Source organism: Lontra canadensis, unplaced genomic scaffold (genome assembly GCF_010015895.1).
Source record: "Lontra canadensis isolate GAN:19392208 unplaced genomic scaffold, GSC_riverotter_1.0 scaffold16, whole genome shotgun sequence".
NCBI classification, from domain to species: Eukaryota; Metazoa; Chordata; class Mammalia; order Carnivora; family Mustelidae; genus Lontra; species Lontra canadensis.
In genome coordinates, this window is record NW_022631010.1 from 15,837,643 (window position 1) to 15,864,755 (window position 27,113).

General features: G+C 41.3%; 1 protein-coding gene across 1 annotated transcript; it reads left to right on the forward strand.

Moving 5' to 3' along the window:
- Nucleotides 1–4,930, forward strand: LOC116868797 (serine/arginine repetitive matrix protein 1-like). The gene is made up of 3 exons (XM_032859434.1): nt 1–23; nt 1,198–1,749; nt 4,688–4,930. Exons 1-3 carry the CDS (start codon nt 1–3, stop codon nt 4,752–4,754), a joined length of 642 nt encoding a protein of 213 aa, XP_032715325.1. The 3' UTR covers nt 4,755–4,930.
- Nucleotides 4,931–27,113: the final 22,183 nt, after the last annotated feature.

The following is a 27,113-nucleotide window of genomic DNA, read 5'->3' on the forward strand; positions in this document are numbered from 1 at the left end:
ATGGACATCAAAGCCACAGTGAGGTACCAACATCATAGGTATACCTCAAAGACAAATATTAAGTTTTAACAAGGATATGGAGAAATCAGAACTCTCATATCCTGCTAGTGCAGACCACTTTCAGAAACATCTGGCAGTTCCTCAAAAAGCTAAACAGAGTTACCATATGACCCAGCAATTCCACTCCTAGATATATAAGAGAAATGTAAACATATATCCACACAAAAACCTGTATATGGATCTTTACAAAATTATTCACAATAGTCAAAAAGAGGAAGCAACTCAACTGTCCATTAACTAATGATGGATAAACAAAATGTGGGGTGTGTGTGTGTGTGTGTGTATAATGGAATATTATTCAGCCATAAAAAGGAATGGAGTATTGATACAAAACACAACATGGATGAACCTTAAAAACATTATGCTAAATCTAAAAAGGCAGATACAAAAGGCCAGGCGTTCTATAATTCCATTTACCAGAAATGTTCCAAATAGGAAAATCTACAGACACAGAAATAGGTTAGTGGCTGCTAGGGACGGGAGGAGCAAGGAGACGGGAGAATCTAATTAGTGGTTGCCAGGGACTGGGGGAGCAAATGGGAAGTGAATGTAATGGGTAGAGTTCCTTTTGGAGATGATGAAAATGTTCTGGAATGAGACAGTGGTAATAGGTGCACAACTTTATGAATATAGTAAAAACTACTAAAATTTACAATTTAAAAGGGTAGGTTTATGGTATGTGAATTGTATCTTAATAAAAGATCGATCTAGGCAATGGACGCAATGTACAACAATTATACTTTCTGGTTATCATCATATCTAACACAAGCTATGATCATAAACAGGTTAAAAATGTTATAAAAAAATAGAGAGGGATCAAAATGCTGGGTTGGTGAAACTGTAGGTGATCGCTTTTTAATTATTCCTGCATTTTCCAGATATTCATTAATAAGCACGCACTGCTTTTTACAAATGGGAGGAGTTTTATTTAAACAAACCAAAAAGGAAATTATTAAACTCCCGAGTGTATAAAAATTCCTTAGCTTAGTGTTCAACGATCTCAGTCACATGGTCCCGAAAATACCTTTCATTTCCCCTCCCCTACAGGGGCGAGTCAAGTTACTCTCTCCTTCCGGAAACACGATGCCCTCTATTTCCCGGGCACCTCCAGCTCCTGTTTTCCACCCTCCTCTCCAGCTGCTCCTTCTCCATCTTCTCGGCCCTTGCCTCCTCTGCCTCGGGACCAGTAAATGCTAATGTCCTGAGAGACTCTAACCAGGCCGCTCTAACACCGCGGGACTGCTCTGGCCCCAACCCGCCACGCAGGACTAGCGCGCACACCCTCGGGTCTCTGCGAGCCTCTGACTCAGAGAACCCCGCAGCCCGCGAGTGCAAAGTTAGTGAAGGACAGCGAGGACTGCCCGCACACAGACAGTCCCTTCCCCGGAGAAGGAATAAGACTGCCAGGCTAGTGCCAAGGCTGAGAAGGGACCGGCACGGGCGCCACGCGCGACCGAGGGGTCGAGGGACGTCCCGGATCCGCTCCTTCAGCACCGCCCCAGGCAGTGGGCATCCTGCGCGCCGCCCCCTCCCGGCCCCGAAGAGGATGTCCCAGCGAGCGCGCGGGCCTGGACAGAGGCAGCGCCGCAGCAGCGGCAGCGGCGCGGACAGCGTGAGAAAGAGAGACACTCACCAGCGTCAGCCCCGAGCCCTCACAGCACCGGAAGTAGTCACCCGCCCGTTGCCAGGGTGAGGAAGCGGGGCTGACATCAAGCTTTCCCATTGGGTATGCGCGTAGCACGTGGCCGGAAGCAAACGCCCACGCGAGGCTCAGATTCTGCCCACTGCTTCGGAACGCTGCACCTGGCGGGTGAAGTTCCACGCAGACTTCACCTGGAGCCTCATTCTGAGCTGCGCAGGCGCCGTTGCCAGTCTCTTGTAACCCAGACTTTTAATGAGCCAGTCCCCGCTTCCGATCCAAGGGGTTGGCAGACCAGCGATGTGATAGGAAATGAAGTTAAAGTAGCCATGATTTATTGAGATGTCACTTCAGAGCTTAAATTTTTTCAGTCCTTGCAGCCTCCCTGTTACAGTAGGGAAAACTGGAGTTATGCCAGGATTCTATGTGGGAGGTGGGGGCCCGCCCTGCACTGGAGAGAATCAAAGTGTGGATGGCCTTTCTTTTACCGTCTCGCTTCTAAGAGCAAGACCAGTAACAAAGTAATCCACTTAATGTTTCCTTGTAACTATTAACATGGGTCCTTTAACAAATAACCACCTTTAAGCCTGTTTTAGAAAGCAGAGATTGAAAGTAGTAGCTCTAAGTATGGTCCCCAGATCAGAAGCTTAACGTGACCTGGGCCCTTACTAGAGGTACAATTTATGAAAAGACGTTCCACCTGGGGGGGGGGGGAATTATTTTAATTGCAGATAAAAATAGCAATCCTCTTCTGATTATATAAAATTTTAGGACTGGTACTATATCGTGTTGGTGAGGATTGAGAAAACAATCACTCTTGTTCATTGCTGGTGCAATAAAGACTTGCACAAATTTGGGGGTGACAGTTTGATAGTCTCTACTGCAATTTTAAATGTGCTTACCCTTTGACCCAGAATATCTACTTTCAAGAGTCTACCTACAATATTCCCATATGTGCACCAAGGTATATACATCTATTCATGCAAAAAGTATTTATCAAATAATTTCTACAAGCTTGGCACTGCTCGAGGAGATTTATTGAAACATAGTTCATGTAGGAGAAAAGAAAAAATGGGTGTGTGAATTTCTATCAATATGGACCAGTTAATTCAGTTATAAAAATTCAAACTATATGAAGATGCAACCATTTTTTAAGTACTCAGCTGAAAATCTATCAAAGACATGATTTAAAAATCCAAAATATCTTACATCCCATTTATGTATGCATGTCTGTTTATTTTTATGTATATTTACATATACATACATAGACAGTATATGTGGAAAATGGTTAAAAGGTTATGTACCAGAATATAAATGAAGCTACTAACAGAAATAAGATTGGATTAAGTTAGGGGTGAAATCGTTTTTATTTTATTTATATCAATAACTACAGAACACTTAAAAATGCTGGATAAAATATAGCAAATATTGTTGTACTCAGCTAAAAGAGACCAAAAAACGGAGACCAAAAAAAAGAAAAAGAAAAACAATGGAGAATCCAGAGTAGGGTGCCAGTGCTGAAGGCTCATCTCTACTGAGAGCACTTTCATATAGCAGGAGGCTAAGGTTTGGGTTTTTAAGCCCATAAGGTAACAAACAGAAATACACACACACACACACTCACACACACCCTTAGTAAGAACAGAAACAGGAGAAAGTGAACATTGATCTCAGGCTTCTGGTTTTGAAGTCATCAGATAAAGAATATAAAGTAAATAGTTCTTAAATGTTTGTAAAAAATAAGTGAGGGAATAGAAAACCAAGCAAAGATTAAGAAAATACTCCCCCCAAAAAATCTGATAGAATTGAAAGTTAAATAAATAAAAGATCTAGAAATACAAAATTGTTTATTAAAAAAAGAATCCACAGTAGATGGGCTAAACATTACTTAGACACAACCTGAGAAAAAATTAAGCAAACTGGAAGGTAAATATAAAGAAATTACCCAGGATGAGGATCAGAGAGACAAAGATATGGAAAGTATGGATGAGAATATAATAGATGTAGAAGATAGACTAGTAGGGCTAGAATGTCTAATTTACATAACATTAGAATTCCAAGAACATAAAAACAAACAAACAAGGAAGAGGCAGTATTTTAAGAGATAATAAATATGAATTATCCAGATTGATGAAAAACAGAAACTCTCAGATTCAGGAAACTCATGAGTCTCAAGGGGGATAAATAAAAGAAATCCAAACCTAGACACATTATGCTGAAATTTCAGAAGATCAAAGACAAAAACATCTTAAAATCAACCAGGGACAAAATACCTACAAAGAAATGATTAGACTGAAAAGAGATGTTGCAGTTTAACAATTGAAAATAGAAGATGAAAATAGTATTTTTGAATTACTGAAAAATGTCCAAAGTACTGAGGAAATGTCAACCTAGAATTGTTTACCCAGCTAAACAAGCATTCAGGAATGAGAATGTAATGAGGATATTTTCAGATAAGCCCAAACTGAGTAACTTTACCATAAACCAAATTATTTATAAAGGATACAATGCAGGCGGAAGAAGAGAATTCCAGAAGAATTATTCAAGAAGAAATAGAAGTTGACTTTAGGGATCCCAAGTTCTGAGCCTAAGATTCTCACGAGAGGTTTACAGAGTTGTCTTTATTTCCACAGACTTAGTCTCTAATCCTCTGATATCTATGTTACTTACTTTTTATGGTGAAAGTATTTGACATATCACCAGTAACCACGTTCTATGTTTGTAATAGGTCATCTTACTGTTTTTGGTATATGAAAGTGCAGCAGATCTTTCTTCTGAAATGGCTGCAACATAATACTGTCCACCTCACTTGCCCCTTTGAATGTTGAGACTTTGATACTTCTCCCATCTAGAGGCAAGTCTATGTTCCCTACCCTTGAATCTGAGCCAACTTGTGACTATAGCAGAAACCACACCAGGTGACTTCTGAGGAAGTTTGCAAAAGCAGTGCAGTTCTTTATGATTCTCTCTTGCAATGCTTACTTTTAGATCCCAGCCGCCATGCTCTGCAGAAGCTCAAGCAGCCACATGGGAAAACCACGTGTGGAAGCTGTGACCAATGACTCCAGATAAGGTCCGAGCTGCAGCCAGCACCAACTGCCAGACAAGTAATTGAATGGGCCTTCAGAAGATTCCAGTCCTCAGCCATGGATTAACTTTCAACATTTATGTCTTCCCAGCTTAGCAATCATAAGCAGAAACAAGCCATCTCCACTTACTTGCCCTTTCCAAATCTTGATCATAGTAATATAATAAAATGGCTTTTGTTTTACATCACAAGATTTACACTACTAGTAGTACTTGATCACAGGCTCCAGCAAAGTTCACTGGCTCTTATATCGAGGGTATCATGCCAGGGTCCTGACACTGAAAGTCTAAGAAAGGTTAGCAGTAGCTAGGAGGATAACCTCATGGTTCTGGACAACTCAACTGCCTCCAATTTGCCCACCTTATCCTCACTAACTAGTCATCTCTCTTCTCTGTCTTTTGTACTCTCCCACCATGGGTAACCTGGGGTTTTTTTTTTTTCTTCTTTATTTTTCTTCCAGTAACTTCTAAGGGTAGAAGGGAAAGCTTATTACATAGTAATAGTAAGAGTAAGCATTTATTACATGACAGCAGTAATTGGAACAGGTGTTGTTACCTGGAAGTGGATAAACACCATAAAAAAGCATAACAAAAGAACATAACAAGAGTAAAACATGTGGCATTGACTTTGAGACTACGTGAAGCAGCAAGGGTAGGAGGGGATCCTAAAGGAGAGTATCAGAAATCTAAGAGGCCTTGAGGAGGGTGCACCAAGGGCACAAAGGAAACTGAGGAAGATGTTGTTGAAAGTCAGAGAAAAGGATCCCTTGTTACATAGGACCAAAAGGTTCAACCCCGGCTTTGGGGAGCAGATACAAACCATCCCCAGGGTACCCTGCCTGAATTCCTGACCCATAGACTCTATAAGCATAATAAAATGGTGTTTTTTTTTAATGTCATTGAATGTGGAGTGGTTTTTTACACAGTGATACTAAATGGAACGGGCAGAAATAGAAGAAAAGATGTTTGGATTTTTCAAATGCATAGAGAAGTCACTATGTTGTACATCTGAAGCTAATATAACATTGTGTGTCAACTATACTCAAATAAAAAATTATAAAAAAGTAAATTAATTAATGAATTAGTTAATTTAATTTAATGGAAAAATGCACAGAGAGGCTCCCTTCCATTTCTTGGACAACATTGTTACCTTCTGTGTTCCCAGAATTTAACTACAAGTGAAAATCACTCCCAGTCCTGCTCTGCACACCTTTATCTTGGGAGTCCGGCTCAAGCATTGTTCTTGCCATCCCCTAGCAGTTTAAGTGGGAGTAACAAAATTCCATCTAACCTGTCTTCAGAGCCAATTTTTCAAATTTCTAACCTGTGTCAGTGCAATTGCTCTCAGGTCTTTTGAAATATTAAGGATGACAGTTACCTAGCTAATCAATTCACTGGGTGTTAAATATAAAAGAAAGGCATCTACTACTTAATTTCCTTCAAGAAAAATCTCCATCTCCTTATTCCCCCTTTTTTCAAACTCCAACAAAAAATTCATTGAGGAAAAAGATCAGGGGACATGCATGGACCGTAAGCTAGGAAAACCGTAATGCACATTGTCCAGGATGCTGAGTGTAACTTTGTCACTCTTTTTAAAATAAAAGGACCAGCCATGTTCTTTCCCCTCCCTCCAATGTTAATATCTGCGTTTGCTTGATCATCTACTTCTGTGAATTCAATGCAATTTCAGAAAACATAAAGCAAATTATTTGCTTGGAATTATTAACTCTTATTATTTGATGATGTTTAGAACCAATAACATGTCTCCACCTTTATAATCTTTACAAAGAAGAATGTGCCTGATAATATTTGGAAGAGAACTGGGTTATTTAGCTTCTACTGCAATGTTTCTCTTAAGTGAGGAGGACACTGAAGGAAAGTGATTTATATACTAAGCTATAACTTTTTTTTTACTTACTACGGAAATTTTCAAAGATGTGCAAAAGCAGAGAGGATCGTGCCATGGCATCCCATTTTCCAACACGAATTACTCTGTAGTTATCTGGGTTTTTTTCTGGCTGCTCACATTTTGTTAGCAGATGCCTCTGGAGTCTCTACCACATCTCCTTGGCTCTGATTTTAGCTCTAGCAGGCAGCTCCAACTTGCACTGTCAGCTTCCCTGGCTTTCTGCTTTCTGGCCCCAGGCCATTTCTAATGCACAGTAGCTTTCTCAGCCTTAATGCAATGAAATGACTCCAGGCTGTGCCTGGGCATTAACATTCCCCAGGGCAGCCCTCCACTATGACCAGTTTAAGCCTTGCACCTTCTATCCTTCAACCCAATTCTGAAAGTCATTCCTGTAAATTTCGCAGAGTTCTCAGGGTACTGAGCCATGCTAGCCTACAGCAGCAAGTGATGAAGTATGTTCAGTGCTTCCTGCCTCCCTGCGTTATGCTTAGTTCTCACTTGGGCTTCCGACAACCACTTCCCAAAAACCTTCCTACACCTGAGTTCCTTTCTCAGGGTATGTATTCAGGGGAAACCAAACAAAGACTGGCATCCTTCAACCAGCCATATCTTTTGGTTGTGGTCAAAGTCTAATATCCATTCCTGTGACAATCATTTTGCAGACAGGACAGATATTTTTCAAGATGCTGGCCAATGTGGCTGACTGCCGTAGAGTGGTTAGGAGCGGCGCAATTCTGCTTTTCTACAAAAATTAAGAGTAGCATTTTCTTCCAATATCCTTGCTTAGTTAGAGAGGAAGGAAAGAAGGAAGAAGGGAGAGGGTGAGGTGAGAGGGAGGAAGCTTAAGGAAGAAAATGAATGACCTATTCCCTCTGACAATTTTTACTACAGAATTAAATTTTGCTTTAGGAGCTGAACACAGATAACTTCACCCACCCTATCCAAATTCTGAACTTTACTTCCAAATCCAAGACTAGAGCCATTGTAAACCCATGAGAACCCTTAGGATGTGTCAGCAAGTAAATTGGCTGTCAGCACCTGAGACCTGGGAACACACCCAGTCCCCCAGGGAAGCTGGACCCAAGGGTCAGAGGACAGCACTATTGTAGCCTAGTGTCTGTAATGGGAAACAGATGCTTCCAGCTGTCACCTGCCATCAGCCTGCTCACAGACTGTTTTTGGCCTTGGCTCCTTCTGGACCAATCCAGCTGTGTAAACACACTTTTATCCACAAGCTTTCTGTGGGAGCAGCCAATGGATCTGCCTTTTTTTTCTGTTAGAAGAGCCTGCCTGTGTTGAACGCAAGGCTTAACTCATTAGAATAACAATTAAACAAAGGTAGGGTGTTGGGTTTTTTTTTTTTCTTTTCCTTTTCTTTGTAATTTTTAGCCTCTATTTGCTTTGCTATCAGGATGTCTGGGTGGCCTTAGCTGATGGTTAGTCTACTGTAAGCTAAGGGGCAAAGGGAATCTGTTTGAAATAAGAATCCTTTAAAGAAAGATGGAGAGGGAGTATGGGAGAACAGGATGCTTGAGTTCTACAAGTAACCACATGTCTTTGGGAATATCACTTAACTTCTTTGGGTCTCATTTTCCTTAATCTGTGAAATGAAGGGGTTAGACTAGCTTATCTGTACAGAATTTTCCCATTACTAATATTTTAAGTAATTTGTCGTTTTCATGGCTTCTTAAACATATTTTTTAAAAAGATTTTATTTATTTATTCGACAGAGAGAGATCACAAGTAGGCAGAGAGGCAGGCAGAGAGAGAAGAGGAGGAAGCAGGCTCCCCACCAAGAAAAGAGCCGATGCGGGTCTCGATCCCAGGACCCTGGGATCATGACTTGAGCCTAAGGCAGAGGCTTTAACCCTCTGAGCCACCCAGGTGCCCCCTTAAACATATTCTTTCATTGAACAAATACTTTCTGAGCATAAACTTGGGTGCCTAGCAGTCTGGACAGCATTTTCAAAATATTAGCACTAGAAGACTTCTCAGAGCCCGGCTATGTAATAAACACTTTCTTTTCTCTCTCCAAGTTCTCTTCTTTCTTCCCCCTTATAACCATGTTCCTTGGACTATGGAGACTGACTCCTACTCCCATTTCATGTGTCTTTGCTGGGTCTCCCAGCCAGAGTCTGGAGCACGTGTGAACACTTGATCCTGGTGTAGCTAATCACATACAACCCTAGAACTGTAAGTTCAGGCTCATGATTCATTCCAGGCCAATCAAAATTCTTTCTGAAGTCTCATGTCGTGGATTTTTAGAGAGAGAGAGTCCTCCATTTTTTTTTAAAGATTTTATTTATTTATTTGACAGACAGAGATCTCAAGTAGGCAGAGAAGCAGGCAGAGAGAGAGGAGGAAGCAGGCTCCCTGCTGAGCAGAGAACCCGATGTGGGGCTCCATCCCAGGACCCTGAGATCATGACCTGAGCCGAAGTCAGAAGCTTTAACCCACTGAGCCACCCAGGCCCCCCTCCTCCGTTTTTTTTTAAGTAGTCTCTATGCCCAATGTGGGGCTCAAAGTTGTGACCCCAAGATCAAGAGTCATGTGCTCTACAGACTGAGCCAGCCAGGTACCCCAAGACAGAGAATCTGCTTTTATATGTGGGGTTACTAAATTGAAAAAGAGATAGTATCTGTGGCCATTCCCTTTCCCTGTTGCATGGGAAAAGCCCAAATGGAGTTGGAAAAACTATGTGTTGGGAAAGACCAACACAGAAAAAGAGGAGATGGGGAAAAATTTCAAATGGTCTAGTTTGAAGGCTTTTCCCTCCCAGGTATGTGTACCAACCTCTTTCTCAGCCACTTTCAGATTGCTTTCTGTCACTTCCAACCAAAAGAGTCCTGACTGATACATAGTCAAACTATTTCTTTTTAATGTAATTCTCACAGTGGTTGGGATTTGCCCAATTTTAGCTCTGCTAGTGAGTAGCAGAGCTAGGACCTTCTGGTTCCCAAACCAATAGATTTTCTAAATCACAGATCTTCTGACTCCCAAATCAATTCTTTTATTTTTCTGTTTCTTCCAACTTTGTATGGTGAAAATTTCCAAACATGCAGAAAACTTAAAAAAACAAAAAAGCAGCTCCCTATATATCTACCACCTAGATTCACCTATTACATTTAGCTGAGCTTGCTTTATCATATATCTAGCCATTTCTCTATCCAGGCAAAAAATCTATCTCATTTTTAAAATGAGTTTCAAAGTAAATTGCAACCAGTCCTCTTTTTGTCATGCCATATCTCACCCTTATAGACATGGTGGTATGTTGGATGGGGCTTGGTTGGACCAGCTGGCTTGTCCATATCCATGATGTGCAAAGGCCCTCATGGCAACAGGAAAGAACCAGGGATGGGAAAGGAAGACAGTTGGATGTGAGTCAGAGGCCACCATATATTAAGAGTGGTACGCCTGGAGGAGACACACGCAAATACGTAAAGATGTAAGTGGACAAAATAATTTTTGTTAGTGATGAGTGCTACAAAGAGTGTAAAGCACAGCAATATCATAGAGCCTTCTTGTGTTTCAGGGAATACAGTATCAGATCAGTCCTAGGAAAGCTTCATGGTGGACGTGACTTTGGGATTCTATCTCAGTGAAGAAGGCAATCAGCCATGTCAAAATCTGGAATGAGAAGTTTAGAGAAGAAGAGAGAGTAAGTAAAAAGGCCCCAGAGCTCCCTGGTAACATAAAAAAAAGCGTGGCACAGTATCCTCCATCTCCTCTCCACCACTACCTCCTCTCCCCTGACTCCTCCTCCCTCTCCTTTTCCATCTTCTCCTCTTCATCACCATCATCATCAAACATCCTCATTATGATTGGAAGTACATGTGATATATTCACTAGTGAATCATTGCTGTTTCTAGGTGAGTTGAATTATTACATCTTGTTTGTAACTCTATTGGTCAAATGGTTATTTTCATAACTCCACCAGTCACTTCCTGGACAAAGATCAACAGCTCCAAGGGTAATTTTGACACACAGAAGCCCCGTAAGCCTACAGAAACAAGCTGGTCCTAAACAGGAACATGTTGGTCTTTCACAATTTTGCTTGTCCAAAGAACAGGCTCAAATTACATCCCAAACAACTCATGGTTTCTTGTGCTGCTCTTTTAACATCATAATTGGCAGGCTCTTGGCCAAAAAAATTGTTGGTTTATCTTGTGTAAATGGCTTAAATATGTGTTTTAGCATTAAAATGATCCAAAACCAACACTTTGCATTGCTTTCCAGTGCCTTTTTGACCTGCCCTCATTGGAAACCAGATTAACTTAAAGCTTTATATATGAAATGTCTTAATCTTCTGAGACCCATTCTGCCTTCGTTGGTTTCAAGATCATGAAGGCATGGGCCTCTTCAGTTTCCCTTATTTTCAGTAATTTTTTCTTTAATTGAGGAGATATTTGTTCATAAGTGAGCCAAAGAACATATGCTTCGAGTTTCATTTTTATAGTTTTTTAACCATGCCATGAATAATGTCCAAAACATTAATATTAAACCAAATTAATCCCATAACTGATCAGAAGGACATTTGGATCTAACATGTAGTCAACTGCATTTTTCTTTCTCCTTTTTTTTTTTTAAGAGTTTCTTTATTTATTTGACAGAGAGAGACACAGCAAGAAAGGGAACACAAGCAGAAGGAGTGGGAGAGAGAAAAGCAGGCTTCCTGCTGAGCAAGGAGCCTGATGCAGGGCTAGATCCCAGGACCCTGGAATCATGACCTGAGCCAAAGGCAGACGTTTAACAAATGAGCCACCTACGACACTGTCAACTGCATTTTTCTCATTCAACTCTACAGAAATAGTAGAATTGGATTAGAAAAGTCAGAAATACCCTTAGAAACAACAAAATGGAATTTTTAAATGTAGAAATTACATATACCACAGTTATTTAGAGCCAGAATTATCATTGGAAAAGCTTATTTCCTGGGAGCAAAACTGTATTTATTAAGGGCAACTGTATCCCAAGTACAGGGGTGTCTCTCAGAATTCTCAAAATGTGAATTTTTGCACATACAAATATGGATGCATTGTCACTTTGCAGTAATATTTCTACGAGTAGGGTTGGAAGAAGCTGCGTTGAATGCTGCTGGCACTTCCTCAGATCCCCTCGGATCTCTTCCCTTGTCTTCTGTGTTTTTGCTTTTAACAGCGAGCACTTGTGACTCTCTTCAGAGGCCATCCCTTGGGCTGCTGAAGACACATTGCCCACTTTACTGAGAACGGGACATGTCTGGGAGTTCATACCCCACTAGTGACTGGTACTAAACTATGAAGCCCTTCTCCCTTCCCTGGAAAAAGTAACTAACTTTGAGGTATAATTTCAACTCTAGGGCCTCCCTGTGGGATCTGGCAGAAGCTGGGGATCCGCTGGAAGTCACTTTTTGCTTGGCGTCTTTCTCTCCCCATCTTAGCTCCCGAACATTGCTACCTATTTCTCTCAGAAGTCCCTCTTTAACATAGGACTTGCACATGAGTCTTCATTGCAGAACTTGCTTCTGAAGCATCTTGTGTAAGACCTGAGATGAAGTTCATCTTTCCAAACCACTTGTTCACAGAAGATTAACCCAACCTATCAATTCCCAAATATTTGTTACAGGCCTGCTAAGTTTTGGGTCCAATCCAGTCATGGCAAAGTAAATCTCTAGGAAAGTGGAAATGATGGAGTTCCTCTGACCCAGGGCCCAACTTATCTTCCATCAGAGCCAATGGAGTGTGTTACCAATGACAAATGGAGGAATTCTCTCCTGCATTTCAGTACCATTCATACTTTATTAACCAACATCCACGGAAGCTGGGTGAGGAAGAAACCAATGAAGATCAATTGGAAAGTTACGTGAATCATCTATACCAATGGGAGGTGGGTCAGTAGAAAAATATCTGTAGATTTGCCCAAGTCCAACGGCATTCAGTGAGCAACTCTGAAACATTATTATTTGATTATTAATATCATTTTCTTCTAATCTCTATTACTTCTCTGTAAAGTTTACATATATATAACATAATGACAGTTAAGAAATTATAGGAAATGCTCTTATTGGCCCCAAGAGATCCTAAACACTACTGTGAGGAGCTGCCAGTTAAAGCACCTCTAATCTCACCATACTTTTTAATTTTTTTTTTTTTTTGACAGACTGAGAGAGAGATCACAAGTAGGTAGAGAGGCAGGCAGAAAGAGAGGGGGAAGTAGGCTCCCCATCAAACAGAGAGCCTGATGCAGGGCTGGATCCCAGGACCCCGAGATCACAACCCGAGCTGAAGGCAGAGGCTTAACCCACTGAGCCACCCAGGCACCCCTTCACTGTACTTTTTAATCATTCATCCAATATTCGCTATCAGCAATGGATACTTCCTAGTTTCTAATTAGCCATGTAATTTTTTTGCATAGCCACCTGGGTGCTCAGTACTTTGAATTGCCAGTGAGAAACATGGATAAAGAGAGGTTGTTGGGCCTGGTACTCCTCTTTTTTTGTTTCCTAGAACCCATTCTAAACAAGCAAACAAAAGACTATGTGCTTCCAATATCATCTGTGGTTGGCAGAATAACGGCCCCTGAAAGATGTCTATGTACTAATCTCAGGAACCCGTGAGTATGCTATTTTACAAGGTAAAAGGGATCTGTACCTCCAATTCCAACATGGGGGTGGAGGGGGTGTTTCGGGGTTTCCCCACAACAATAACAAAGACTCCAGACAAACAGCTGGTGTCCTATCCCTGAACTCAGTTCTAACACTATCTACCTGGAGATAGCATGATATTCCAACAGATTAAGGGCTCAGTCCCATAAGGCTGTCAGTGGCAAAGGGGCCTGGGTGGCTCAGTCAGTTAAGTGCCTGCCTTGGGCTTGGGTCACAATTTCAGGGTCCTCGGATTGAGTCCCACATCCAGCTCTCTGCCCAGCGGGGAGTCGGCTTCTCCCTCTCACTCTCCATCTGTACTCTCTTGCTCTCAAATAAATAAATGAAATCTTAAACAAACAAACAAACAAAAAAAACTGCCATTTGCAAACCCAGATTGTTACCTGTGCTACTGACAAACAGGGATCAGAGTTTCCCACAACCCCCTCCTCAGGTTTGATTAATTTGCTAGAACCACTCACAGAATTTAAGAAACATTTTACTTACATGTTGAAAAGAAAATCATAGGCCCAAATTGGTATCACTTAGGCCAAGTCACCAAACTGCGGCTTAATACCCAACCTAACTGCAGTTTCGATCTCCTCCAGAAATGAAATCTTAACCTGCCAATCAGGAATTTTCTGATATGACTAATGAGGTAATCTGTCACATGAGCCCTCTCCATCGCCCAAAGGAAGGTAATCCACCTAATGAGACCCCCTGCCCTTTCTTCTGAGCAAAGGTGACCTTGCCTGGAATAATTCTTTCTTCTCTTCTGCTAATAACTTTCTTGTTCCTCACTCCTTCCTGCAAAAACCTTTCATTTTATACAACTCCTTTGGAGCTCCCCTTCTACTTTCTAGTTGCAGATGCTGCCTGATTCATGAATTGCTTATAACAGCCAATGAGGTTGAATTTTTGTTTTTGTTTTTAATTTTATTTATTTGACAGAGAGAGAGAGAGATCACAAATAGGCAGAGAGGCAGGCAGAGAGAGAGGAGGAAGGAGGGTCCCCACTGAGCAGAGAGCCTGATGTGGGGCTCAATCCCAGGACCCTGAGATCATGACCTGAGCTGAAGGCAGAGGTTTAACCCACTGAGCCACCCAGGCACACCTGTTTTTGTTTTTCAAAAATGTATTTATTTATTTGAGAGAGAGAATGAGAGTGCACCAGCGAGGGGAAGTGGAGGGAAGATGCAGAGGGAGAGAGAGTGTCAAGCCAACTGGGTGCTGAGCTAGAAGCACCCAGGGTCTCAGGACCCTGAGATCATGACCTGAGCTAAAACCAAGGGTCGGGTACTTAACTGACTATGCCACCCAAGCACCCCTGAATTTTTGTTTTTTAGCATGAGATTAGCATTTTATTGTAAAAGGCTCTAAGTCAAAAAGGGTCATATAGAATGGTGCATAGAGCAAGGTATGGGAAAAAAGCATGGAGCTTCTTGCCCTCTCTAGGCACACCGCTCCCCCAACACCTCCATGTATTCACCGACCCCAGAAGCTCTCTGAACCAGTCTATTAATAACAAAAATTCAACCAAGAGGCGCCTGGGTTTCTCAGTTGGTTAAGCCTCTGCCTTTGGCTCAGGTCATGATCTCAGGTCCTGGGATTGAGCCCTGAGTCAGGCTCTCAGCTCAGTGGGGAGTTGGCTTCTCCCTTTCCCTCTCCTCCTCCCCCTGCTTGCACTCGCTGTCTCTCTCTCTCTCAATAAATAAAATCTTTTTTAAAAAGTCAACGAAATAAAATTTAAAGATTTAACTGGCTTTATTAATCAATTCATAAATTGGGCAGTATCCCATCTAGTAAGTAGAGAGGTGCTCTCTTTGCTACAGAAAAGGAAAAATTTGTTAAAGTAGAGAAGGAATGAGCAATAGGAAATTATTAAAAAAAAAAAAAAGTCTATTGTTTTAGGCAAGGTTGCCCTTCTAAGCGGAACAGAAGGGGTCTATCAGTAAATTTCCTAGTGCTGACCAGGAAATTCCATGTTGGCTGGTTAAAGGTTACATTTGGGGGTGGGGGGGTGCTCAGTCTGAAACCACAGTTATGTTTGATATTAACCCTTGGTTTACTGACTTGGGGTCTTAAACTAAGCGACACCATTTTGGGCTGTGATTTTCTTTTCTTTTCTTTTTTTTTGTGTGATTTTCTTTTTAAAAAGTCCTTTCTGGTTTTTATGAGGGCTTCATTACATTGGCATGGTTGATTAAATCATAAGCCTTTGGTGATAGATTGAACCCTTTCCCTGAAGCCAGGGAGTTGGGATTGAATTCTGACCCTCTAAGCACATGGTTGGTTCTGCTGGCAACCAGCCCCTGTCCTTAGGTGGGGGTCCAAAAGTCACCTCATTAAGATAACAAAAGAAACTTTACTGCTCTCATCACTTAGGAAATACCAAGGGTTTTAGGAGAAATGTGTCAGGAATCAAACACAGGAGTCCCTTATCCACGAGGGATACATTCAAAGTCTCCCAGTTCCCACGGGTTGAAACCGAACATAGTACCCAACCTTATATATTCTAAGTTTTCTGCTATACAAACATACCTATGATAAAGTTTAATTTATAAATTAAGTGCAGTAACAGATGAAAAACAATAACATAATAAAATGGAATGTTATAACAACATACTATAATAAAAGTTATGTGAATGTCGTCTCTCTCTCTCTCTCAAAATATCTAGTGGCATTGATCTCACTGTTCCTGTGATGATATGAGATGAAAAAATGCCTAGGTGATGAGATGAAGTGAGGGAAATGAGGTAAGCATTGCGATGTTGGGTTGGGTTCCTACTGAACTTCAGAACAGGAATGGTCAGAAGGAACATCACCTGCTTTCAGACTGAGGTTGACTGTGGGTCCCCAAACCTCAGGAATTGAAACCCCAGATAAGGAGAGGACTACTGTGTATTTCTTACTAAAAATCATGAGGTCGCACAAGGCAAAATGAAAGTAAGATTATAGATGGAATTAAGGCTATCAACCAGCTGATTTTAAAATGAAGAGATTATCCTAGATTACCCAGCTAGGTACAACGTAATCAGTAGGGCCCTTAAATGTGGAAGAAGGAATCAGAAGCATCAGTGACAGAGCAATGCTATGTGAGAAAGACCTGGATAACCATTGCTAGCTTTGAGGATGAAATGGGGCCATGAGCCAAGGAGTGTGAGCAGCCTCTGGGAGCTGGAAATCTTGAGAAAACAGACTCCCCTAGAGCCTCCAGAATGGAACCCAGCCCTACTGATGCGTGGATTTTAGCCCAGTGCGATTCATTTCATACTACAGAATTGTAAGATTATAAATTTGTGCTATTACAAAGTTTGTGGTAATTTGTTCTAGCAACAATAGCGAAGCAGTATACCATCTGCTTTCCAGGTTCATTGCAGCTTCTGAAGAAAGTGCAAAACCCCTCCTGTGTCATAGCCACAATTCTCTTGTTATTCACTCAGTTTGACTCCCATGACCTGCATTTGAAATGGCCTACCATTCTTTTTGGCTGTCACTGGGGTTTTCTGTATTTTCCCAGCCTTTTGTCTACAGAACTCAACTGCAATTATGTTTCAAGTGCCATCACTTTCTTCTGGCCTCAGTACAAAACTAACACCAACCACCATGAATATTTTCAAGCTTAGGAATGCTAGTTCCCTTTGCAATTTACAGTTTGGGGTGTCTGGCTTCCTTTTCTGCCTCCCCTTCCACCCTTCTATTCTGTTTAATTTGAGATTCTGAAGATATGATGTTCAATGATGTTAGCAATAAAGAATGAAATCCAGATGGGTTATGACAACTGAAAGAAAATTTTCAACTCCTCTGGACAAGATACATTAAGATCAAAGACCCAGAGTGATGACATCAGTTTCACTAAGGCCCCAAATAACTCCACATGCATTTACTCACACACTCATTTATTCATTCAATTGAACGTTAACAAATATTTATTGAGTGCTGACCATGTGCTGGAAACTGTTCTAAGAGCAGAGGATTCATCTATAACAATGATCTCTGCCCTTGTAAAACTTATTTTCTGGGGCAGGGAGAGAGGCAATAAACTAAACATTTAAGTAATCTATGGTGAAGATGGTAAGTTCAATGAGAAAAAAAAAAGAGCAGGACATGTAAGACGGACTAGGATTGCTGCAATTTAAGTTGGGTGGACAAAGACAGCTTTACTTTAAAAAGCAGTATTTGAAGAAAGGCTTGAATAAGTGAAGGGGCCAGCCATTTCACACAAAAGAAGCAACCAGTTCAATGGCCACAAGGCAAGAGCAAGGGTGGAGGGTTTGAGCAGCAGCTAAATCAGTGCAGCTAGAGAAGAAGCAAGGGGGGAGAGAGTTATGGGATGAGACATGGAGGCAGTTAATGGGGGGACTTTGAATGAAATAGGGAGCTGTGATCTGCACTCAATTCCAAGGTGTGAGCCCCCCCACCCCCAATATTAAGCAATTCTCTGACATCAGCTGAATGTCCTACAATTGAACTCAATTCTGACATTCTCTACCTGGAGATAGGGTCAGATCCCATAGGTTAAGGGCTGAGTCCTACAAGACTGCTTCCCTGCCACCCCACCACCAGCTTTGGATTGAAGGCTTCAGTGATCTCATCCTTTGGTTTGATTAAAAGGCAACACCAGCTAATAGAACTTAGAGAAACATTGTACTTACTAGACTATCAAATTATTATACAAGGGTATAACTCAGGAACAGGCAAATGGAAGAGTTGCATAAGGCAAGGTATGTGGAAAGGGTGTATAACTTCCTTGTCCTCTACAAGCTTGGCACACTCCCAAACCTCCACGTGTTCACCCACTGGGAAGTTCTCTAAGCCTTGTTTGGTTTGATTTTGTTTTATGGAGGCTTCATTACATAGACAATTGAACCCAATCCCCAGCCCTTCTTCCCCTCTCCTGAGACTGAGGAAGTGGAACTAAAAGTTCCAACCCTTCATTCATGTTGTTGCTTCCCCTGACTTTTGGCGACTTTCCAAAAGTCATGTCATTAACATAACAAAGGCATCATTATACCTCTCATTGCTAAGGAAATTCCCAGGGTTTTAGGAGCTCTGTGCCAGGAGTGGAATGAAGACCAAATATATAGTCCTTATTATATATCACAGTATCACAGAAGCCATTACATAATTTTAAGACCAAGAGGAATATGATCTTACCATGGTTGGTTTTTTTTTTTTCAGATTTATTAATTTAAATAATCTCTACACCCAATGTGGGGCTCAAGTTCACCACCCGGAGATCAAGAGTCCCATGCTCTTCCAACTGAGCCAGCCAGGTGCCCCAAATCTTATCATGTTTTATTTAAATGGGCTATTCTAGTTGCTAACACTCTACTGTAGAGAATCAATGGAGAAAGAAAAGGGACACCATGCATGAGACAACATTAGTAATCTAGGAGAGAGATGATGGTGGTGAGGACGAGGGTGGTGACGATGGGTGTGATAAGAAGTAGTCAGATTCTGGTTACATTTCAAAGGTAGAGCCAAGATGATTTTATGTTTGATTGCACACATATTATGTGAGAAAGAGAAAAATAAAAGATGACTCTAAGTTTCCTGGCCTCAGGAAGGATGGCATTTTCAATTAGTGAAACGCAGAAGGCTATAGATGGAAAACTTCATGGAGTAGGGGAAGATCAGAAGGTCAAATTGGGGCATGTTACCTCTGATATATCTAATAGTCACTTGAAGCTACCAGCTTGATAGTGGGATATATGAGATAGAGTTCATGGGACATTTCTGAGTTGAAAATATATATTTGAGAGTCATAAACATATAGGTCATGTTTAAAGTCATTAGAATAAAAATGAGATCACCTAAGGAAGTGAGTGTAGATAAAGAAGTCAAAAACTGTGCCCTGGCATTCAGCACTAAGATGCCAAGGATATGAGGAATAACCCATAAAGAAGGCTCAGAAGGAGTCATGGGAGTAGCAGGTGTTAAAATTCAAATGAGTAAATTTGAAGATCTAATTGGCTTTATTAAAGGGTGCCTGGGTGGCTCAGTTGGTTAAGCGCCTGGGTGGCTCAGTTGGTTAAGCTTCTGACTCCTGATTTCAGCTCAGGTCATGATCTCAGGGTTGTGATCAAGCCCTACTGGGCTCTGCACTGGGCGTGGACCCTACTTAAGATTCTCTCTTTCTCCCTCTCCTTTTGCTCCTCTCCCCCACCCATTATCCTCTCCTTTCTCCTCTAAAGAATAAAATAAAATAAAATAAATAATGGGCTTTGTTAAATGAGTTACAAATCATGCAGCATTCCATCTAACAAACAGAGGGGAGCTACACTGAGCTATACTAAAGAAAAGTTTTTAAAGGAAGAGAGAGAAGGCATACAAAAAAAAAAAGAAAGAAAGAAAAGAGAGAAAGAAAGAAAGAAATTTATTAGTAAGGAATGCACAGATTACGCAAGATTGCTCACCTAAGCAGAGGGAAAGGAGTCTATCTGTAGATTGACCAGGAAATTCCATGGCTAGGAGTTATATTCCTGGGGGTTACAACTGTAGTTAAATTAGGGATTAAGTTTTCGTTTAGTGACTTGGGGCCTGAACCTAAGTGATGCCATTTGGGGCCTCTGGCGTTTTCTTTGGTGGGGCGAGGGGTATTGTTTTGGGTTTTCTAATTTTTTTATTTTTTATTATTTTATTTTATTTTATTTATTTATTTGCCAGAGAAAGAGATAAAGAAAGAGGGAGAGCATAAGCATGGAGAGTGGCAGGCGGAGGGAGAAGCAGGCCCCCCACTAAGCAAGGAGCCCCTTGCAGGACTCGATCCCAGGGCCCCGAGATCATGACTTAAGCCAAAGGCAGACGCTTAACCAATTGAGGCACCCAAGTGTCCCTTGCTTTTTTTTAAACAGAGGAAAACCAGTAGAGATTGGGGACCTGAAAGCCAAGTGGTTAAGTGCTCTCAGGAAGAGGGAGTGATCAATTGTCCATTAGATACCAGTGTGGAAGCCATTGGTTAGCCTTGACTATAGCAGTTTCTTGGAGTGTTCATGGCAAAGCATAATTTGAGTGAGTTTAAAGGGAGGGAAATACAGACAGTTTTTTTGAAGAGTTTTGGTAATCAAAACTAAAATGAAGCTAAGAACAAAACTATAGCAAAAGAAGTGAGGTCAAGAGAATGTTTTACAATGAGAAAAATAACAGCATGGATACTTGTGCTGATGTGGATGATCAGATGGAGAAGAAAAAATGATATCAGAGCAGAGGGAAGACTTGTTGGGGCTATGTTCTTAAATAGTCCAAAGGAGACCATATAGGGCAGTAGTTCCCAAGCTCTAGTGTGAATCAGAATTCCCAGAGGGCCTGCAAAAACCCAGATTTCTGGGCCCTACACCAGAGCTTCTGATTTAGTAGATCTGGGATAGAACCTGAAATTCTACATTTCTCAGTTCTCCAGCAATGATGCTGCTGCTTTGGGGACCCCACTTTGGAAACCACTAGTTTATTGGGAAGGAGGTTGTTGACTCTAAACAGGAGTCCATCCATTAGTCTGCAGTAACAGATTCATTCATTAAAGTAGTTATACAGGAGGGTTTATTTTGGAAAGATGCAGCCAAGAAGACAAAAACAGCTAACATAGCCAATCTCTGTCTTAAGCTATAGGATTGACCAAGAACCTGGCATTGCTTCCGAAGGAAGTCACTTGGGATAAGTCTAAGTTTGCATGCATACTACCTTCACCTCCACACTAGCTGGGCCATTTTTCTGATGTCCAGCCAAGCAAAAACACTTGGTTCCCATAATCACTCAGTTTACATGATTGGAACGTCTCCGAGGCCACTCCTGGCTGAGCTTCTGCAGCATTCTTGGGAGTCCCAGGTGCATCACACACTCAGCCTGCTCTTTCCAATGCATGTTCCACAACATCGCAAAAGAGCCTAACTAAATGTGATGGTGTTGTTTTACTGGCCAGCACTTGGAATTGTGATTAGCTGGGGGCCAAGCCAGAAACCTCAAAAAGCCCGAGTCTTGTATTTTCTTTTTTATTTTTTTGTTCTTCTTGCAATGTTCCTCGCTTGCCAGAAAGAGCCACTATCATTCAATCTTTCCATAACATTTTTTTCTTATTGCAGAGATGGGCACAGCAACATATATTCAGAATGTAACCACAGCAACTTGCCTCTGTATAGCTGCTAGGGATTTAAAAACAGTTTCATATTCAATTTATTAGGCCCATTTTATCTGTGAGGAAACTGAAGCTCCCAGGGAGCTTCCAGCACTCCAGGTCTTTGAATTCTGAATTTCTTTTTTACATACAACCCTGTGGAAGTTTAAAGTGTGCAGTGTAATTAGTCGACATATGTATATTGTGAAATGATGATCGCAGTGAAGCATTGGGAACAATAATGCAATGAACCCAAGGCCCTCCAGGGTAAAAAGAAAGATCAAGGAACTTAGTTAGTGGGCTTTGACTTAACCAAGGAGGAGAACAAGATGGAGATCAGTACTTGCCCTCAAGGAATGATACAAATGAGAATGTATGTATTATGGTTACACCAAACCCTGGATGGAACCCGCAGTTGGATGACTTTGAAACTTTAACAGTTATCACGTCTTTTTTTCCTGTTCCCGAGAATCATGCAAAATGAAACTGCAGATGATGGTGAAGAAGACTGTGGTCATGGACCTGAGAAGTAAAGAGACAAAAAGAGAAGAGAGAGGAAGAGGGAGGAGAACATGGGGAAGCGAAGAGGAAATTATAGCGCATTTGCTGTCAGGCAATAGGAAAAAAATGGAAAATCAGAGATGATCCTATCTAAAATAGGATGGCCCATCTCTGAAGTAGAAATTCAAGTAGAGGCCTCATACACAGGTCTTGAATACCCCAAGGGTGGTGTCTCCCTTCCCCCCAGTCAATGCCTCATTCTAGGACAGGAAGTCCTCCAAACAAGTTTCCAAATTCAGGCTTTTGATGGAGCCCACTTCCCAGAATTGGGTCCTGGCCTCCTTTTCCAATTGCAGAATATGAATCAGAATCATAGTTAATGATCCTGAAAAATAAAACAAGATGCTCCTTTTACTTGGAGAAAGAAATAAATACATTGTACGGTGATTTTCTGATGCATTTCAGAATAATCTTTGTGTTAAGTCAGCGGGAAAGTAATTAGATTTCCTCTGAAAGAGAGAACATTGTTTCCTACATTGAAACAAAAACAAAAACAAAACAAAACAAAACCAAAAAACCCCAAAGTCAACTGATTCCAGGGCCAGGAGCTACTACAAATGTTCCTGTTTAAAAGAATTAGTTCTGACCTCACTTCTAGGGGACTCAGCATATGTGTCTTGGGCTTATTTTCCATTTGCTAATTAAAAGTTCCCTGTCAGCAGTATTTATCACTATTATTATTGGTGAGTGAATCATCCTCTTTTTCCACCAAATCTATTTTCCAGGCTCATGCCTTCTAAATGTTGGCTCACAACTCTCTCACAGGTGCCAAAACAACCGACTCAGATGAGCCTTCTCTGCATTTCTCTGTCAAATCCTTTTGCTCTCTAACCTAAGGCTGAAAGTCTTAATTGAACAATATAAATGCCTGCTTTTAAGATTTCCTGGATTGACATCTATCTTATTCTCAAGACAAACATTTTTTTACATTCTTCTAAGACCAGGTTAGAGACATTTAACATAAAAGAAATGGACTTGCGTTCAGCTTAGTGCCTTCCAGAGTAGAACTGTGAATTCCAAGTCTTACAAATGCATGGATTTCTAGGGTATTTTGGTAGCTCCATACCCTTGGCTCAGGTCATGACCCTGGGTCCTGGGGTCGAGTGAGCCCCGCACCGGGTTCCCTGCTCAGCAGGAAGCCTGCTTCTCCCTCTCCTGCTTCCCCTGCTTGTGTTCCCTCTCATGCTGTTTTCTGTCAAATAAATAAATAAAATCTTTTTTAAAAATCGGAAAGTTAACACTGATTCAATATTATTAACTAATCTGCAGACTTTATTCAATTTTTTCTAATTGTCCTACTAATCTCCTTTTTCTGCTCCAGGATCTAATCCAAGATCACATGTATTCAGTTGTCATGTCTCCTTAGCCTCCTTTAGTTTGGGACAGTTACTCAATCTTTCTTCATTTTTCATGACCTTGACCCTTTGAAGAGACAGTTATTTGGGGCCACTTATTTTGCAGAATGTCCCTCAAATTGGGAAATCTACTTTTAAAGAATTACCTTCCCCTTTCATAGTCCTCCTTCCAAAATTCTGAAAGGGTATTGGGGTTTTACTCTTCTTCTACAGTTTAGGGACATCCTGAAAAATAAGGCCTCATGCAAGTAATCTCATAAAAGCTTTCATGATTCAGTCTGAAATCTGGTCATCTTTTTCAAAGAAACAATCAAATCAAGTGTAACCAGTTACAAACAACTTAAAACGGGTTTGAACCAGGGAGGAGACTTATTGCAACTAAGAAATCTGGAGGTAGGCTGAACTCCAGGAAAGGGCTGATCCAGTCCCTCCAGGGTCTCTCTATGTTAACTCTCCTTCTCACAGTGTTGACTTTATCCTAGGCTGGGTCTTTCTGTCACAAGGTGGCTACCAATAGCAACTGGGGAGACAGACTCCCTCATTCACATTCAAAGACTCGTTGAATGTTGTCTCTAACCCAGTCATTAGGGCTCAAATATGGAATTTACTCAGTCCCTCAAATCATCATAGCTCACCTCTTGAGCTCACCTCTTAAGAGTAGGACCACTGCCACCCAGTTCACATGTACAATGCTTTCAGCAGAAATGGGTGCTATGTAGGCAATTAACTATGTTCACCACAAACCAGAATCCTTAGTGATAAAAGTGTGGATGAGTGTGGTATTACGGGGAAAGGAGATTCGGGGCAGGTGTGTCCCCATGAATGCTCAGTCAATGCTAAGAGGGAGTCAACCAGAATGTCAGAAAGAAGACAATCTGTAAAAATCAGGCAAGATAATTAAGAAATGGTGGTTTTATTGTTTTGGTATAACATTTTTAAAAATTTCTCTTGATTACTTCTTTGACTCACTGCTTATTCAGTAGCATGTTATTGAATCTCCATGTATTTGTGAATTTTCTACTTTTATTCACATAGTTAACTTCTAGCTTCATACTAGTGTGGTCAGAAATGATACTTGACATGACCTCAATCCTCCAAAACAAAAACATCTTTAGTCTCTATTTAGACCTATGCATTTGCAAGCATCTTCTGCACAACATTGGCCACATGGGATAGTGGCCATTGACATTGGGAAAAGAGGATCCTCAGCCAGACAAGTTTGAGAAATGTTACCTACATTAAACATGGCTGTGCCTCAATTCACATCTTTTTGGCCCACTGTTTCACTCTAGCCAGTGCTGTGCCAACCCTGCCATGTGCAATAGGGTATGTCATGTTTCTCTTGTTCTCTTGGCCAAAGTGTCTTCTTCACAGCAGGCTGGGAGGGCTGCAAGGAACCTATTGAGAGCTCCTGATGAACATGTAATCCTAGCCATCCATGTGAAGGAGATAACACCTAGAGGAAAACGTTGCTAAAGGTGGGATGGAGCCAATGAATAAAAGTGCCTTTTTCCATCTTTCAGGTAGACAATTCTGAGGCGCATTTAACATGGCTCCTTGGTGGAACTCTATATAGAGCCCCTTTGCCCACAGCAGTCTTCAACTCAACAGGGCACCTTGGAGTGGCTTTGTTTTTCTTTCTCTCTTCCATTTCCCCCGTTCCTCAAGATCACTTTAAAAAATTCCTTGTACACAAACGCTTGTCTTAAAATTGAAGTAATCTAGCATTAGACTCTAGATGAAATAATGTTATGTGGGTTTTTCTAGTGCCTATTTTCTCTGAGTCCATAATTTTTAGTGGACAGTATGATAATCTAATATTTATAGGATGCAGCATTCTCTAAATTAATTGGCATGGCAATACTTTTTTCTTTCATGAACACTTTGTGAGGCTAGTGTTCTGTGGTCACATTTTGGGCAAGACTGGCCTTAGCAAAAATCCTGGGTTTCACATGATGCAGTTTTGGTAGCTGGTTTCCAAGGTTTTCAGTGAACCCCTCCTTTTATCCGTGCCCTTGTGTTGGCCCACTCCTCACTCCCACATTGAATTCAGGGTGGCCTGGGGCTGTGGCAGGCAGTATAACCAGCGGAAATAACATTGCAGGCCTGGTCTTTAAGAGGACTGGCAATTTCTACTTACTTCTTGGAACACTAACCTTTGGGAGCCTTGAGTTGGTATTTGAGAAGTCTGGCTGCCTTGCTGAAGAGAACACGAGGTCTTGTGACCACATGGAAAGGGAGAGACTCCCTAGCATTCCAGGTGAATCTCTGGATGATTGACTCCAGCCTCACCCACCATCTGACTGTAGCCCAAGCAAAATCAAGAGAAGAACTGCCCAGCTGAGGTCAATTAACCTATAGAACCATGAAGGTAAAATGTTTCTTGCTTTAAGCCATTAAGTTGTGGAGTGGTTAGTTACAATGCAATAGATCACAGAAACCCTGGCAGAATAGAACTGACAATTGTTTAAGCTTCCAACATGGAGTCCTAAAACAGGGAATTAGGCACCATCATTTCAGTATTTGGTTGTCTTCCTTGGATGATTGCTTTCTTCTCTTAGTGTTACCGGTTAAATTATTTTGTGTGGGTTTTTTTTTCTGTTCAAATTTGTTTTACAAAAGTGTGGGTCTCTTGTTTTGAGTCCCAGATCTACCACTTATTTTTTCATGGTTTCTACCTCCCAGCATCCTTCTAAGCATCTGGTCATAGCTTTCTGAAGATTCAACCTTTCTCGTGTTCAGTCCTTGTACTGGGCCTGCCCTGACTCAATAGGGGAATGTAGAACACAGGCCTGGCCAACCAGAAGTTTCTTTCCCCTGGCCACAGTGATGACAATGATTCAAGGTAACCAAGAAAAATCAGAGAATTCTACTTCGATGACCAGAAAATAAGCATTTTCTCTTCTGCTAGAATTGGGTTTGTGAGGATCTAAGCAAGAAAATTGAAGAGTATATTGAACTAACACACCCCACCCTTCAGGTTCTAGCCTGGCCTCTATCTTAATGACCAGATGTGTGTATCCAGTGGATTGTCTGACATCTCCATTTAAATGTCGAATAGGCATTGCAACTTTGCTTGTCCCAAAACAACTCTGGGTATCCACATATCCCAAATATGCTTTTCCCATGGTCTTCTTTATCTCATAAATGGCTCCACCACTGACCCAATTTCTTAAATTAGAAACTATGGAGTCGTTCTAGATTTCTCTCTTTCTCTCAGATCACACATCTGATCCATCAGGAAACCCTTTCTGCTCTACTCTCAAAGAATATCAAAATCAAATCTCTTCTCATTGCCTCCACTAGCCTGCTCCAATCTATTGTTATCTCTTGCTTGGATTATTGCAATAGTTTCTTGAAGATTTATCTCTTCTAAGCTGATACCTAGAGTTCATTCTCCACAAAACAGCCAGTGATCCTTTCAGCCAAAAATCTGACTGGGTCACCCCAACTGCTTGAAACCCCCTTAGTAATCTCCTTGAAATCTCTTGTCTCACTCAATAAAGGCTTTACCTTGTTTGATGCTCTCCTGGATCCAACTCCCAATTAACCTCTGATCTTTCTCCTCCCACTCAACCCCTTTCTCCCTTTGTTCCAGCCACACTGGCTGCCATGTTGTTCTTTAAACATCCCAGGCAGGTCCCACCGCAGAGCCTTTGGACCTCCAGCTCTCTGTTTGCCAAGCTCTTCCCCTAGATAGCTGGTGATTTGCTCCCTCACCTCCTTCATATATTATCTTATCACTGGTCATTAACTGATACTAAAGATTT

Coding starts and splice junctions, on each gene's coding strand:
- LOC116868797 (XM_032859434.1), top strand. CDS start 1: ATGGACATCAAAGCCACAGTGAG. Junction 24..1,197: donor GACATCAAAGCCACAGTGAG/GTACCAACATCA, acceptor CCTCCTCTCCAG/CTGCTCCTTCTCCATCTTCT. Junction 1,750..4,687: donor GTCACCCGCCCGTTGCCAGG/GTGAGGAAGCGG, acceptor GCTTACTTTTAG/ATCCCAGCCGCCATGCTCTG.